The following is a 16,700-nucleotide window of genomic DNA, read 5'->3' on the forward strand; positions in this document are numbered from 1 at the left end:
TAAATTTTATAGACAGACTTTAAATCTCACTAACAAGAGAAACAAAATTTAATAAATATGAAGTATGCATTGATATTTCATTTTTAGAGATGAATCTTTTCCTAGATTAATAAGCATCAGTTTTCAGTATTCATATATATGACTAGCGATAAGGCTTAACTCTTTGTACGTTCATTTATCATGCAAGAGTCATTTAGGACTACTTATAACAAATACAATAAACTCTTGTACAAGCAGTTCTCTCTCCTAGAGATTAACAAATCAAGATTCAATCTATTAGAACTTTATATAACAACTAACTGAGAAGTGTTTTCTTTCATAAATAAAAATTTTAACTGTCTTGTAGTTTACAAAAATAATTGTTCAGAATCAATTTCAGTAATGAAGTCTTTACAACATTATTATATTATTAAAATTATATACAATCAAGACAAAACTGAGTCAGAAAATTGTATTTATAAAATCACAGTTATGTAATAAAGAAAAAGTTTGATATGAAATATTTCAGTTTTCAACTGACTTTGTAGCTTGAAAGAAGAAAAAAATGTAACCAGCAATAGTTAGTTTATTTTAAAAGGTATTTAAGCTTGCTGTGCCATCTTACGAATTAAGTCATAAATGTATTGCTGAGGTTTTCTTTTCTCTGTCAACCTATCAGAGGCTGCTATTAACTTGTAACTGTTTCTTCTTGTGTACATCTGAGAATCTAATTGCATCTGAGCAATTTTCTCTGGCCTAATTTCATCCAAGCTAAACTCTTCTGATAGATATGGATTAAAACGAAAATATGTTCTGGGCTGTAACAGATCCTGCAGTGTATGATGAACAGCTATAAAGAAGAAAAAAAATTGATAGAGTTCAAATAGTTTCAGGATTTCTTATTTGATTTATATATACAGTGAGTCCTCCACTTAATGATGGGTTTGTTTAATGATGACTTAAAGTTAGTGCAGACATTAATGGCCAAGTGATAGTTTTTAATTTTAAACAGAGCAGTGGCAGCACAGTGGTGTATTGTGTAAGACAAGCTGGGCTGAGACAGCACATCTCTGCGAATAAGTTCCCCTTTCTAAACAAATCAGGCTTCAATGCCACTTGGATGATGCAAGTTATAAATGTCCAATATTTTCTGGAAGGGCATGTTTAGAAATCAGACCTATTAGATTTACTTCAATATTTGTGCTTTTTGAAGCTAAGAAATAAATTAACTAAGATAAATCACCACTAGAAAAATAGCAATGGTTAGCTATCACTTACATTCTGTGTCTGTAGCACTGTTGACTAGTGTGGAGATTTTTTGCTTGAGTGTAACTTTCCCAGGTGAAACAGTCTTAGATTCAGATCTACCAGTGCCAAGGGAGACTATACAGTGGAACTGTTCGTTGGGCCAGAGTAGCCTGCATTCATGAATGGCAAGTGCAGTTGGATTATTTGTCAATATTCCTCCATCCTGGGAAAGTACAATAAGTATTGATTAGGTTATAACAATCAAATCTTCTCTTAAAACATGAAAGTCACAATATGTGTTAAGATTTTAATGAGCAATAAAAAAGATAAGGCAGCAGATAGATATTCATCCCAAGCTTTTTGAAACTTATCTACGTGTTTCAATAAATGAAAGTAATTCCTAGCTTAATTAACTAGCATTTCTACATATATGTTTGAAAATAAAAACACATTGGAATATATTTGTCTGGGTGTTAAATCTTTATGAGAAGAACATTACATCTATATCAATGTTTTCCTTACTTCATGTATATCCTCGTCTAAAGTGAATGAATCAAAGTAGCCAGGTGCTGCAGAAGAGGCCCTTATTACTTCCCAAATTTTGTATTTGCAGCTACCACGATATTGTGATGTGACTCCTGGAGGCAGGTTATAAGTACGAAATAAATAATTGCTTAATTCAGATGAGTTGACTAATGTTGAAGCAGCAGACATCTTGGGCACATCTGGATCACGTGAAAACTCTATAAATAATCGTTCACCTATTTCTTTCCTGTTTGAAAAAGAACCATTGTAAATGTCAGACTGATATTAAACAAACAACATCATTCTATTGATTTCTTCAATATATAATGCTTTAATATTGCAAGGTGTCTATCCAGTGAAGCTTGTACAATCAAGTTCTATTACTGTCCTGCGAATTTCAAAATAAGGTGGTGTACAAAATGTTCATGAATGTTTATTTATTAATTTGACTCCTTACTGAATACAAAAAAACATTTGAATTGGATGCAGGAATACCTGCTGAAAGTGTGTTCAAAATAGACAAAAGATTATAATGGTCAGTTTTCACTAAGTGGCCAATTAGCTAGTAATTTTTTTTACCAAATATATACACAACTGTTAAATTTCTAGGAAAATCATTAGAGCTGTTTTCAAAATCAACCACTCAAACAAGCTAATAAGAGGAATCATTTAAAAAAATGAAACTTATTTTATCCCTATAATGAAAATATTTAAAAAAAAAAAATAGGAAAATAAAATTGTAGCTTTTTAGTAAGATGCACAATGGTAGTTTGAGTTTGTGTGTTTCATACATTAATGTATTCTTTTAAAATAGCATCATTTTATTTGTATCAACACATAATGTTAACTATGCTAAAAAATAAGTCCTCTTACTTTAAAATCTCCTCCCATGACTGGGAATCATAGAAGCCATGATTCCAGACCAATTTGGTTGTGCCAACTACTTTATTTCTTGTGAACATTTGCACAGAACAATCTTTATAAAGTTCTTCACATCTATCCAAGGGAATCTTGTACAAGCAAACCATGGCTGCCAGGAGAGCCCCAGTACTCACACCACACACATAGTCAAACAGCTGGTAAATCCTTCGATTGGTTTGTTTCTCTAAAGCTTTTAAAAACTCTATGGCAACCAGACCTCTAGAGAAAGAAAAAACAACAATAAAACAGTTTTATAAAAAAAAAATTGGGGGAAAAACAATGTTTTGATTGAATGTGATACAGATTCACAAATGAAAACACAGCCGAAAAAAAATTGAAATTTAATTATAATATGATTTAGTTTGAAAAAAAAAGAGTATATTAAGGCTAGAATTGAAAAATGCTTTCTAAATCTCTGTACACCTTTGAAATATATTATTTGCCCCATAACATTCTAGAATAAACTTGCAATGTTTACAATTCTAGCATATTATAATAACTCTGCCCCTGCACTGGTTCATAGTATAAGCACTTGCCTACTATTTAGCACACAACATGAATGGAACGTTTAGAGAGATAAAACTTGTGCTTCCCTTTAGATAAGGGAGCTGACAAGAAAGCTGTGTACAACAAAGGCAGATTGTTGTATTTGTTTGTGCATTTTTTGGGGTATTAAACCTGTGTCATTGTTTGCTTTCTGTTCTTGAGTTGCTTGCCATAGATTAATTACAATATTCTTAACCTAGTTTTTTGGTTGTTGTTTTCCAAAAGATTACCTTCAAGCTAGAAATAATTGTATAATTCAGAGCTAGAATTAATTTTATTTCCATAAGCTGCATTCTGATAGCTTCAGGATATATCAATATTTGAAACTATTGACATTTATTTTTCCTTTGATGTAGGCCATTCAATAAATTATGTTTTGTTGCGATACAATTTTTAAAATGTTTTGCTATAATATTATCTAAAAACAAAAACTAATTGAAGCTTATATGAGCTTTATGTTTCAATTTAAAAAAAAACAACTAACTTTGTGCCACCTCCATCTATTGATAACACTCTGATCCCTGGAGATGTAAGTGGTTTGCAGTAGCCAAGCAAGGAGAGAGCCTCCATGGCTAAACCTTGTAACACTTTGTCTGGACACTTCAATAGAGACAAGAGACATGGGACAACTCTTTCCTGTTGATGACAAAGTTAGGAAATCAATACCTAGGATGAATCAAATTAAAAACAACAAACTAGATAATTATTAATCTTTATCATTGTTCTAAGATTTGTTACATTTTTATCAGATTTTGTTTATTAGTAAAAGGCACTCCAAAAGTATATATTCTGATCTTAGAAGCAAGTAACATGTATAGTTTTTGCCTTTAGCGTAGCTACCACTTTATAGTGTTTAAAAGTTTTTAGCAATAGATGCTGCATAGCAATTACTATAACTAAATACCATAGAGTAAATTAAATGTTACAGATATCAAGAATCCACTAGTTCTGGGGAAATAAGCAATGTTATGATCCTGTAAGGGAAAACAGATTTATAAGCTAATTCAGAACCCAGAGTTCTGCAACTAAATGATGAACTGCTCAAAGCCCTTTCACATAATGTACAGGTGATTACACTTAACACAAACACTTAAGTAGTTATTACTCTGCAGTAGTAAGACAAAAATGTATATTTAAACTTACACTTGTTGCTTCCCACACACATTCAGGATGAGCAATCAAATGCTCACACAACTCTTCTGTCCTTGTTATTTTTGACATCAATGAGTGGGCTGACTTCAACGAATGGACCAGAGATTTTGTCCGGGACTCTAAAGAAAGCCTTGAAATTTTTTCAGCTCTCCGAGCCTCAGCTTTTTTCTTTTTTGCATCGGCATTTGGTGTGATTGGAAATAAAGGTCCTATGGCTTTTGTGGCCTCTCCATACTGGTGCTCGTCTTCATGGACCTCATGTGTATACATAGTGTAAGTTGAAGAACTTTTAGGAGCAGGGGGCATGTCTTTAACACATGATGTGTCATAAAATGACACTATACTCTGATTTATTTGGATCACTGTTTTCTCCAAGGAACTCTCTTGAACATCTACTTTTTCTTTTTTAGACTCTCTTTTTACATTGTTTCCTTTCAAAGCATCTTGACTTAGAGACATGATCTTTTTAGAAGCATCTGTTAAAAAATTGTTTATTTCTGATATTTTATGTGGAATAGCAATTCCTATAGACATTAGACCTGCTAAGATTTTCTGTTTTCTGTCAAATGAGGCACCTGAATTTACGTTTGACTGTGATAATGCTGTAGATGGTTCAGTTTGCTTTCTGTCTGCATCATCTGTATGAAATCTTTTTGTGATAGTAGCTTGGAATGTACTATTTTGTTGACTACTGATACATTGTGTACAGTCTTTATCAATACAAATTGGAAATGGGACTCCAAAATATGAACATGGTATCTGTTGTTTAGCATACCGCAGACTAACTTGAAACTTTAAAACAGACATTATTTGTGTGTGAGAAAAATGTTATAATTGTTCAATATTTTAATTTGAAAACATGATTTTACATCAGAAATAATTGTTTAAGTTTGATTCAGTATCTCTGAACTAGATCTCTGCAGTCACATTAATTTCATATTAAGTTATCAGAAAATTTTGAGATACTTTGCATAAAATTTGCTGAGAGAAGATCTCAGTAGACCTAGGCTGCTGTTCCTGAAAAGAAAAAAATATAGGCTCATTAATTTATTCTATCTAGTATGGAAACTATATTTGGACACATATTATATACAGTAGAATAATTACATAATACAGATGTCAATACCATCACTTATAACACTTTGAGATTCATATTTCATGTAAATTCACATTTATGTAAAAAAAAATTTTTATCTCTCCTGAAAGAACTCAAAAGTTTCAATTCCTTGTGCTATTTTTAAGGCCGAGGACAAATCTGCTAAAGCAGATTCATATATCGAGCTTCTAAAAAATTAGAAAACAAGTGTGTTTCATAGTCTGTAGATATAAAATAAAATACTCTCATTTTTCATCCAAAAACAAGAAAATGTGCAAGTTAAACAGTCCAGTTAGTCCAAATTCAAAGCAACAATGAGAATAGCATAGACTCACAGAGGAAGAATAGGATGAAACTACCAAATATTGATTGACTTGGTAAAACTAATGTCCTTGGTGATACAGAACAAGGTCTAAGTGACAACAAATCAATGACTTGAGAGTCAAGCTGGTTTTTATAGAAAATCACATTAAGAAATTTGAGGATTACATTCTTTTAAAATATTTTTTCTGTTAATAAATATGTGCAAATTTTTAGCAATACTGACACTGTGGAATTGTTACGATGGACACTCAAATATAAATACACTTGAAGTAAGAACAATCTCAGGTAAACACAAACATGTTTAACCAGCCATCTTGATTACTAGAGTAGTTTCCCCTGTGCATGGGCACAACTCTTCATACAATATCACATTCCATCAACATCCCCTCTCCTCCCAAAAAAAACTTAAAAAAAAAGGAAAAAAAAAACTATACAATCAAATTGACAAAACTATTTACAACCGTAAATATGTTTCAAATTTAATAACTACAATCAGATCAACAAAACTATTTCTTACAGTTAATAAATACAGTTCTTAAACATAGTCTCCATATCTTGACGGTTTCTGGAGAGTGGCCCTTGAGAGTACTGGTGAGTGTTTTCGGCGTTGGGCAGACTGTTAATACACTCATTCTCTGCGTCTGGGAAAATGTCAGTACAATTACTTTCTCTATCTGGAGAAAAGTCTACGTTGTTAGTGGTGTCAGGTCATAGGTGTCTTCTATTTCTTTGATACTTGAAACCATTGTCCCCTTCTATAATGTAGGCAAGTTCGTTCACTTTCCGACATACTCTGCCTTGTCTCCAGGTAGTATCGTTTGGCGATTGATAGAAGACTTTCTGTCCGACGTTTATAAGCTTCATGTCACGAGCTGTTTTGTTGTGGTGTTTTCTGACACTTTGCTGTCGCTTCTCCCGTTTGGCCGTGGCTTCTTGTTGTGACATTCTTGCAGGATGCTCTCTTCTTGGCAAAAGCGTTCTTGTTGCCCTTCCAAAGAGCATCTGAGCAGGACTTAAGTTGGTATCTTGCCTGGGTGTATTTCTAAACTCTAATAGGGCTTCGTAGGCATCTGATTTACTTTCTTTGGATTTTTTCATCAGATTCTTTAATATTTTCACTGCTGCCTCTGCCTTGCCGTTTGACTGATGGTGTCCTGGTGAAGATTTTAAATGGTGGATACCCCATGCTTTCATAAATGCGGTGAATTCAGCAGATGAAAACTGAGGTCCAAAGTCACTGATGCACACTTTGGGGACCCCATATCTGGCAAACAAATTTTTTAGTTTTCTTATAACAACTTGACTTGTTGTCGTGTGCAAATGTTCTACTTCAATAAAATTTGAATAGTAGTCAACTATGGCAAGGTGTTGTTGGTCAAATATTTGGAACAAATCTATTCCAACTTTGTCCCAGGGATTTGAACCCTCATTATGCTGTATTAAGCTTTCTTTCTGGTTTGCAGGTTTACTTTGCTGACAAGGTTGGCATGCATTAACTATTTCTTTTATTCTTGCCGCTATTCCCGGCCAGAAAACTGCGTCCCTTGCTCTTCTCATCATGGCATCATACCCTAAATGTGCTGCATGTAGTTTGGTTTCAACTTCTTTTCTTAATGCTTTTGGGATAATTATTCTCTCCCCTTTCATTAGAAGGCCATCCTCATAGGTCAGTACATCTGCAAGTGACCAATACTTTTTAAGTTCTGGTATAATATGATGCTTGTCTGGCCAACCGTTCAGTATGTACTGTTTCAACATCTGCATCTCATTGTCTATTTTGACTGCATCTTTAACTTTATCTAACATTATATCTGGGAGGGCCAGTCCTACGGTGTTGATAGAGGTGTCAGGAAAATCTTCCTGTTCTGCTTAACGTGTCAGCAATCTGTAATCTGTTTCCTTTGGTATACTGGTACTGAACATCGTATCGGTACAAACGCATCATTAAGCTTTGGAGCCTTTTAGGTGCACAACTGAGGGGTTTATTGAGTATATTTTTCAATGGTTTATGATCATTCTGTATTATTATTGTTCTGCCGTAGGTGTACTGGTCAAATTTTTCTAGAGCTACTACTACAGCCAAGAGTTCCTTTTCGATTTGAGCCCACTTTTTCTGAGGCTCTGTGAGTGACCTTGATGTGTATGCTATGGGTTTGTCATCTTGTAGTAGTACAGCTCCTAGGCCATTTTGACTGCTGTCCGCCTGAATAGTTACTTTCTTCTCCGGGTCGAAATAACTTAGGGTTCCATGATTGGATATCTTCTGTTTGACACTATTAAATGCTTTCTCACAGTCTTTCAACCACACGAATAGCTTGTATTTCTTAGTCAGTTCTGTTATTGGTTGTAGGTCTGCTGAAAGACTTGGGATGAATCTTGATAGATATTGTATCATTCCACAAAATCTACGAACTGATGTAATGTCTTCAGGGGTTTTTAGATTTGTTATGGCTCTCACCTTGTTTGGGTCTGGTTTTATTCCTGAGTGGGAAATAATGTGTCCCAAAAACACAATTTCTGACTTTCGGAATGCTGATTTCTTTTCATTTAGTCTGATGTTCTTTCCCTTTAGCCAATTGAGTAATTTTGATAGGTTTTCCTCATGATTTGTGCGAGCCTCTTCTACTGTGTCCCCCTTTCCAATTACCATGATATCATCCACCACATTAAAACATCCTGTTATTCCCTCCAATGCATCATTCAAATGTCTTTGAAAGACTTCTGAACTTACTTTGAGACCAAAAGGAAGTCTATTCCATTTGTATCTACCGAATGGGGTCGCCATTGCAGTGAGACCTGATGAGTCCGGGTCTAGTTTGATATGCCAAAAAGCTTCCTGAATGTCGACTTTGCTAAATATCTTGGCGTTACCCATTCAGCCAAAATGTCTTCTAGTGTTGTTAGGTCAACAGTTAGGTTGTAATGCTCCCTCAGTAGTGCCTTGTTCAACGGTTGAGGATCAATACAGATTCTGATACTGCCATCTGATTTCTCTACCAATGCCATTTGTGATCTTTCATATATCCTACAAACATCTATGCATTTCTGTAGGGTTAGTTTGTCGTCTTGCAACAATTTCATCTTCAAGTGTTCACTTCTAACCACTAAGATAATTCAGTCCCTAATCAGACTCTCTTCTAGTTTATCAAAATTGCAGCTGCTTGCCAGTTTCTTCAGGGCAGCTATGTACGAGTCAAAGTTCTCGTCCTCTTCTTGTCTTCTCGTATTGAAGACATATCTCTCATATGTTTCGTTGGTTCTCCGAACATAGAGCTCTTCAAAACTCTTTAAAATTTCATTTATTTTTGTCTCCTGCCCTTTTCCAAATGAATCAAACACGTCTGCTGCCTCACTTCCGTTTATGGTAATTAGTGTTGCTACCCGTATATCTTCTGTCTCTGTTGTGTTGTGAGTTTCGTGGCCTTTTCATAGTTATCCCAGTCTCTTCTGAATCTTTACCAATTGGCCGCCATATTGCCTGTTTGCAATAGCGGTTGCGGTACTGGGAAATATCTGTTAGCAGTTGCCATTTTAGCTACTGATTTCTTATATTTTCCTCAAGTTACTCTAGGTTATCGTTTACCTTTATTTGATGTGTAAACCGCTGCCACCATGTTACGATGGACACTCAAATATAAATACACTTGAAGTAAGAACAATCTCAGGTAAACACAAACATGTTTAACCAGCCATCTGGATTACTAGAGTAGTTTCCCCTGTGCATGGGCACAACTCTTCATACAATATAACATTCCATCAACAGGAATAATGTGATGCATTACAACCAATCAATTATTATTGTTAATGATGGATACATTCCTAGATATTTTCATTTTAATCCACAAGCATGATAACAAAGGTATTTGTGTTTTCAAACAAACTTGTAGATGGCTTAAGTGGATCTGTTGACTTATAAGCAATACAGGTCCAAGAACAGGTTTTTGAACATGGACAAACAAAAGTACAAAATTATATTTCAATTAAGTTTTTCATTTTGATGACAGATGACTATGTCAATATCTTATGAAATACAGACGTTACTTTAAAAAAGATGATTATGTTCTAGGTGTGTTCCTAGGTCAATCTAATGACCTATAGAGATTATAGTAGAAACTGTTAATATATAGAATAATGCAAAAACAAAACATCAAAGGAAACCTTTGTGTGTGGATATGAAGACAAACTACCGGTAGCAATAACAACAACCCTATTTTCCTTCAAACTAATATAATACGTATCAAACAAGACTGCCCACAATCCCACACATCCAAAGTTCCTCTGTCTAAAATAGAGCCAGCATAAATATTGCAGGATTTTTACACGTAGACAAAAAAATGATGGAAGCAGAAGTAAAAAATGATCACTAACTATGATTACATAACACCTATAAAGGGGTATATATGTTTTTTTAAAGCAAAAGTATTGTTACGAATCTCACTATCCAGGCTCTCTGCAAACTGCACCATACACCACCGACTTAAAGAACTTGACAACTCAGGGCTCCAAAGTAACGTAACACTTTAATAGTTGAATAAATAACAGCCAATACTGTACAATTGGCAACACGTACACTGTACAAATATCTCTCCGATAACACTGTACCGCCGTATCAACTTTTGCACTGGCATCTCCGTGTCGTTCCGGGCTCGCACTGGGTTCAACAGTTCAGGACTGACTTCACACAATGGGCTCGTTGTGTTGGACTCGATCACAGACCATAATCAAGACGCCAGTCATCACAACTGTACTTTACAGTACTCCGTACTCAACCGTCGTAATGCTCCGTACAGAACCACACCATTGAACTGTGCTGTAGTCGACCGTGTTCTGAACCCCTGCCGTGAACCTTCTGTCAAGAAACCCTCTTGACTGGACACCTCCGCTCTTTATATAGGGTCCCTACTGGCCTTCTAGAACCGGACGGAACATGGCTCGATGTTTCTAGCTTCGTCACATGAATACATCCCTCGTGACGCTCCTGAGCTCTGTTCACAACGGCGATCCTTCCCAAACCGTCCTGTTGACACTCGACTCGGCTGACCGTCATAACTCGTCACGGTTGACCGCTCGTCTAGCGCTGGCCTGGGGCGATTTGCGTTGGCTGACTACACTCACACCACTACCCCCATCTGTGCCACCACCAGGTTTATAACAGTATTTCTGTAAACTGTATGTAGCTAATACATCCAGGAATACTTAAATAAGATTCATATTTTTAATAACATATAACAAGCAACTATAAAAAAAATATTTAAAAAAACCTAAGTTTATCTAAGGGGAATAACAAAAAATCACTCCCATATATATCTATCTATCTGTATCTATCTATAAATTTGCCCTATATAAAGCAAAATTAATTTATTAACACTAATTGATTGACTAATTTATTTTTTTAAATTCTTTTATGTATATGTATGTATTGTTTTAAACCTGGTGGTGACACTGATGGGAATAGCCCTGTGTGCAAATCACTCCATGCCAGCACATGACTAGCGGTCAACTGTGATTGAGTTGTGACAGCAAGCCGCAACAAGCAATAGGACACGAAAATTCAAGAATGATCTGTGTCGTGAATAGTACTCAGGCAAGTCACGTTGAATGTAGTCATGTGATAAACCAGAATGGTAGAGCGGCGTTCCACCGGATTCTAAAAGTCTTATAGGGACCCTATATAAGAGCGAAGGTATCAGAGTCACATCACTTCACGTTATCTCACCATTTCACAAATACGAGTCAAAGTCAGAGTCAAGAAACAGCACGACATGAGATCGGTCCAGAACAGACAATTCAATACAAGCCCAAGAAGAGGCAGAGAGCCAGTGGATTCTGATACAGCATTACAGAGTCAGGAGAATTTTAATAGAGAATTTACACAATTTAAGTACAATATTATTTACTTATCAATTATATATGCATATTACTTATTATAACCAATTTTTATATTGTCACCCACCCTTTTTTTCTGGTATGTTGTGGGATGGGAGGGGAAAATTTTTATAGAGAAATCATGCAATTTGTGTATAAAACTATTTATTTATCTTAATAATATATACTAATTTCCCCCCCCTCCCCCAGTTGCATCTCCAGCATATTATCTAGATTTAAAATCTAGAAGTTGTCATCTAGAAAATCTAGATTCTAGATCTTGATTGATCATCATCAGGAAAACAAAAAAGTAAAGTTCCCCTTTCAGATCTAGCAATCTAAAAACAAATGATGTTAAGGTCATCTATTCTTTGGCCAATGGTTAACAAGGGTGTCATGTGGCCAGAACAACAACCAACCGCCTTATTGTTCCTCAACTAATGTCAGGTACCTGTGACAAGTCAAAAACTCGCTGTCAGAGTCACTCAAATTTATCACAGCATTAATTATTATTTTTCCTTATTTATTTATTATATTATAATTATTTCCCCATCCTACCCCTAAATTCTTCACCCGCCACACCTTTTCCGCTCCAGGCTAGACTTAGTTGACCACATTGGAGATAGCTAGGCCACGTCTTTCGATTTATCTTCCCTTGACCGGGGCAAAGATACGCCCAGACTCTTTGATCTTATCGGCAGGATGTCTGACAGCCGCAGTGGACACCACCTTGTGTGGAATGCAAGTCACTCCCCCCCCCTTTCTCCTATGTCTCTCTTTGATCTAGGAGACCACGAGGACAAACGCGCCCATTGACCTCCCAATGTGCGAATCCCATCTCTTGTCGGACTTCACCCACGTGTAAGATAATTCTAAGCCTAGGACATTTCCTGTTTCCGCTCACATTTTCCAGGCCTTTGTATATAAGGTAAATTAAATCGAGTCAGACTCTCTCTTTCTCATTCGAGCTGAGCTATCGAGTCTGGACTATATCATTTATTCTCCCTCCTAGAGGAATACCTGGTGGTAAGCCGAACTTAATCACAAGTTCCATCTTAATTACTTTTGTGCTATTTCCATTGGATATTATCATGTGTATTTTGCTTAGTTCATTTATATTTAATTAGTGCATTGTGTATTTCTCACTGGCGTAAGTAGAAAACATAAACATGTGCTATGTATATATTTTAGTATTGCATTAATCTATTAATGCTACGTTGCTCAATTGATCATTGATGCAACCATGTATATATTTGTACACCTTATTTTATTTCCTTTATCTCAGTTGACAGCCTTGATAATTTTACTATCGCACTAATACTGCGCTTAGAAAGGAGATATGAGTTATCTCCCCTGTATTGAATTATCTCCCCTGTAGCCATTTCACTCTAACGAGAGTTGCGCCTCTTGAACGGACACCCCCTCCATTCAAGTGCGCTCCATTGTTCTCGACCTACGGTCATATGTAAACAAACCATCTTGGTCGCCGACCACCGCCCAATTCACCCCCCCCCCTTTTTTTCTTTCTCTATCCACCTGTGTTGTTTATTTCAGATTGTTATTTCCCCTTCTATGTACATATTTATATTAGTATTTCCCCTTTTATGTACATTTATATAATGCTACTATCTGCCATCTATTTTCCAAATCCCATTTGTCATCATCTCCTCATTGTGCTCTAAAGCAATTTCACCAATCTGACGAATGTACCTCAGTCGAGGGCATCGATAAGAGGTATGAGAGACATGTCCTAACTTGTCTTTATTTATCCGCAGCCTCCCTCAGGTGTCTGCATATTTATTTGCTACCGAGAATCACCTATTGCCTATTTATGTGCTTAGTGCTATTCAGCACTGCACTTGCCTACTGAGATCTACTCAACTCTATTACTTGGCGCTATCGGCATAGCCCGCCTATTCGACAGCCCACCTGTCAAGCTATTAGGTGCGACGTCCCTATAGATTCAGATCTGTGTGAGACGCCATAGCTACGCCAACCCTCTGCAACTCACTGGACATATCCTGTCAACTACGCTGCCCACGGCAGATCCGCTCTGCCCGCAGTGACCTTGTGCCCACGGTAGCCGGCCACCCGCCCTACTGTGCCCACTACAGATATTAGATTTTGGGGATTGAGACTCCACAAGAACTATATCACCGGCGTCCCTCTATCCGCTAGAGCACCACCTCCAGCTGCAGAACCTCAAGCCATGACACAGCCAGCTGCGACATCAACAGGAATACCAGCTAAGTCAGAGGACAAAGTGACATACTCTCTTATTAGGTGCAAGAGTGATGATTAGACCTAGTATTATTTAGAGATAGAAGCAAACCCTCCCCCTTTTTATTCTTATATGTATATTTATGTAAATAAATATTCTTCATTTTAACTTTTGTATCTATCTTTCGTTGCTTTGTCTCGTTGCGTGTCTGCTCCCGATTCATATGCTGATAGGCTGGTGTGTGATAGCTTTAAAAATAATCATCCCCTAGACATAAAACGTGCCAAACACATGTCACATTTCCCCACCTGTCACAGTACCCATCAGAGTTGGGTGAACTCAGGGGCACCCTTAAAATCTTGATATTCAAAATCGCAGTCTTCAATAAGATTCGAACCCCGGACCCTAGGCCCTTATAAGGTATCAATTAATTCATGTACTACTGTGCAGTGATAAGGACCAGCTTTTAAGCACACATCCAGGAGCACAAAAATGGGGGTGTTGAAGTATCTCTATTGACTCTATTATAAGATAGATATAACTATTCTAGAATCTAGATCTTACGGTAATAGTTTAGATACCCAGATACCTTTACTGACCACCATGTTGTTTTTAAGCATATTAATCTCCCTTATCAATATTAAACTTTTTTTAAAGAGATTTTTGTTCTTATGCTGTCAACTTATGAATTTTTAAGTGTATTTACTGAAATGAAGGTCTAAAAAAATGTTAATAATAAATTGATGAAGTTGTTTCTTCTTTTTTTCAAAAACTTTTTTTTAAAGTTTTTTGTTCTTATGCTATCATTTTAATTGAATTTTAATATTAGATCTAATAACTAATAGCTGCTAAAAAGAAAGACAAAACAGCAACAGAAAAAAGTTAGCAAGTAATACAAGGGAGATAGTCTAGTATTAAGCCTTAAAACCAAAATGGTGTATTTCCAATGTCAATATATGGTAATAAGAAATAAAACTTAAAAATATATATTTTAAAAACTATTTATCTCAGAGGAAATCAAATTACATATTTGTAATCTGCATATTCTTAAAGGGAAACTCCGATAGTTTTTCAAATTTTAGTTATTGACTTATTTAAATTCTGCGTAAAAAGTTGTAATAGTAAACATTATATCACTTTTTATTTAAATGCTCAGAAAATTTTATATTTAATAAATTAGACAGAAAATTCTTCATGCCCCCAAAAAAAACGGGGTTCTGCGAGATTTTGTTTTAAGTTATTTCATGCGTCACTTCCCTAAACAATACTGAAAGAGAAACTTGATTTAACCAATCGTATCGCTTCATTCTTACAGTAGCTGTTAGGCTTAGTGACGGCCTAGTCCAGAGCTATGATACAGTTATATATATAAACATGTATAGAGATAGATCCAAAGGCATTAGGATAACCAACTCCAGAAAAAAAAGTAACATTTTCATCTAAGCCTCTCCCTATCCCAAGAAGTAAATAGATCGTGTGTCTGAATGATTCAAACAAGCTGGTCAGTGTAAGGCTAGAGACTACGTGTAGTCGGTCATGACAAGACAACCAAGCGATAGTGTTTGTTGTGTGTTGAGTGGTCTGGCGAGAAAATACACAACACTGCCGTGATTAGTCAAGCATGTAAATCTACTTTTAATACACATTTTTTCTTTGCTTACAAGATCCTAGATCTAACTGCATAGACGAAGATATATTTCTTTTACAAGAATGTAAACTTTGCTGTATGGTCTCCTGTTATACAATAAGTCAATAGATTAAAACACCTTTGTGACGTCACATAGAAACCCGGTGAAAGTCTGACTGTTTTGGATGCGCAGGAAAATTACGTCGGAAAAACATCAATTACTCAGTTATTATTGCAAATAAAAAAAAAAGAAGAATATATTCATTATCTGTAAATCAAAACACATATTATATCAAAAATTGTCAAAACCATCGGAGTTTCCCTTTAAAATATAAGAGAAACCTGATTTAGTGTTTCTAGTCACGTAAACTAATACCCTGGTAGTAGTAGATTAGTAATAGTATCATGACTATAGTTATTATACTATAGTTATAGTATACTGTAATCTGTAGTGACTAGTATAGTAAATAATTAAAATAATTATAATAGACAATGGTTATAGATCTGGTAGTAGTAGATTAGTAATAGTACTAATAGTATCATGACTATAGAGTACTATAGACACTATACTTCACTATAGTTATTATACTATAATACTATAGTTATAGTATACTATATAGTATAGAGTATAGTAAATAATTAAAATAATTATAATAGACAATTACAATAGTCTAAGACAATAAGTAATAAGTTATAATATAACTATAAATAAATGACGTCACATGATTATTGATTTTGAGTGTCTTGAGTCTTGAGTAACACAACACTTCACAACAGTAACAGTAACAATATTAAATTATTATAGATCTAGTATAGATTATAATAGATCTATCATCTACAACTATAGACTATATCTAGTAAATTCTAGTAACAGCTAATACTAAATACGTACCAAGAGTAGTAGATCTAGATAAAGACTGGATTCTAGAATAGATTAAATCTAGTCTAGAGTCTAGACTTTTAGAATACTCTAGATTACTCTGGATCTAGATCTATCCTGAATAGAAACCGGTGACAAATTTATCATAATATGGCGAGATACTTTTTAACAAACTAATGTATTCCTTCACCTTTGACCTAGATATCTATATAATTTACTTGAAACATTTGCTTGAAAAATACGTTATAGACTACCTGATATAAGTCTAGATCTACGACTTTTAGATCAAGGTCTTTATGATACTATTCAGGGTAAT

General features: G+C 35.3%; 2 protein-coding genes across 2 annotated transcripts; both read right to left on the reverse strand.

Annotated features, from left to right (window-relative positions):
• Nucleotides 1-16,700, reverse strand: LOC106060721 (calcium-independent phospholipase A2-gamma-like). Its single transcript, XM_013218706.2, has 7 exons — nucleotides 16,397-16,700; nucleotides 4,363-5,388; nucleotides 3,704-3,855; nucleotides 2,626-2,892; nucleotides 1,750-1,999; nucleotides 1,258-1,450; nucleotides 1-829 (listed from the first exon to the last, which is right to left on the reverse strand). The coding sequence occupies exons 2-7, from the start codon at nucleotides 5,176-5,178 to the stop codon at nucleotides 582-584; spliced, it is 1,926 nt and encodes a 641-aa protein (XP_013074160.2). The 5' UTR covers nucleotides 5,179-5,388; nucleotides 16,397-16,700; the 3' UTR covers nucleotides 1-581.
• On the reverse strand, nucleotides 6,500-7,597 carry LOC129925932 (uncharacterized protein K02A2.6-like). The gene has a single exon (XM_056027527.1). It carries the CDS (start codon nucleotides 7,595-7,597, stop codon nucleotides 6,500-6,502), a length of 1,098 nt encoding a protein of 365 aa, XP_055883502.1.

Source organism: Biomphalaria glabrata, chromosome 4 (genome assembly GCF_947242115.1).
Source record: "Biomphalaria glabrata chromosome 4, xgBioGlab47.1, whole genome shotgun sequence".
NCBI classification, from domain to species: Eukaryota; Metazoa; Mollusca; class Gastropoda; family Planorbidae; genus Biomphalaria; species Biomphalaria glabrata.

Bases quoted from the DNA above. Each gene is read 5' to 3' on its own strand.
- LOC106060721 (XM_013218706.2), bottom strand. From the start codon at position 5,178: ATGTCTGTTTTAAAGTTTCAAGTTAGTCTGCGGTATGCTAAACAACAG. The intron at 3,856-4,362 runs GTAAGTTTAAAT...TGTCATCAACAG, and splicing joins GTGTGTGGGAAGCAACAAGT to GAAAGAGTTGTCCCATGTCT. The intron at 2,000-2,625 runs GTAAGAGGACTT...TTTTTCAAACAG, and splicing joins TCATGGGAGGAGATTTTAAA to GAAAGAAATAGGTGAACGAT.
- LOC129925932 (XM_056027527.1), bottom strand. From the start codon at position 7,597: ATGTTAGATAAAGTTAAAGATGCAGTCAAAATAGACAATGAGATGCAG.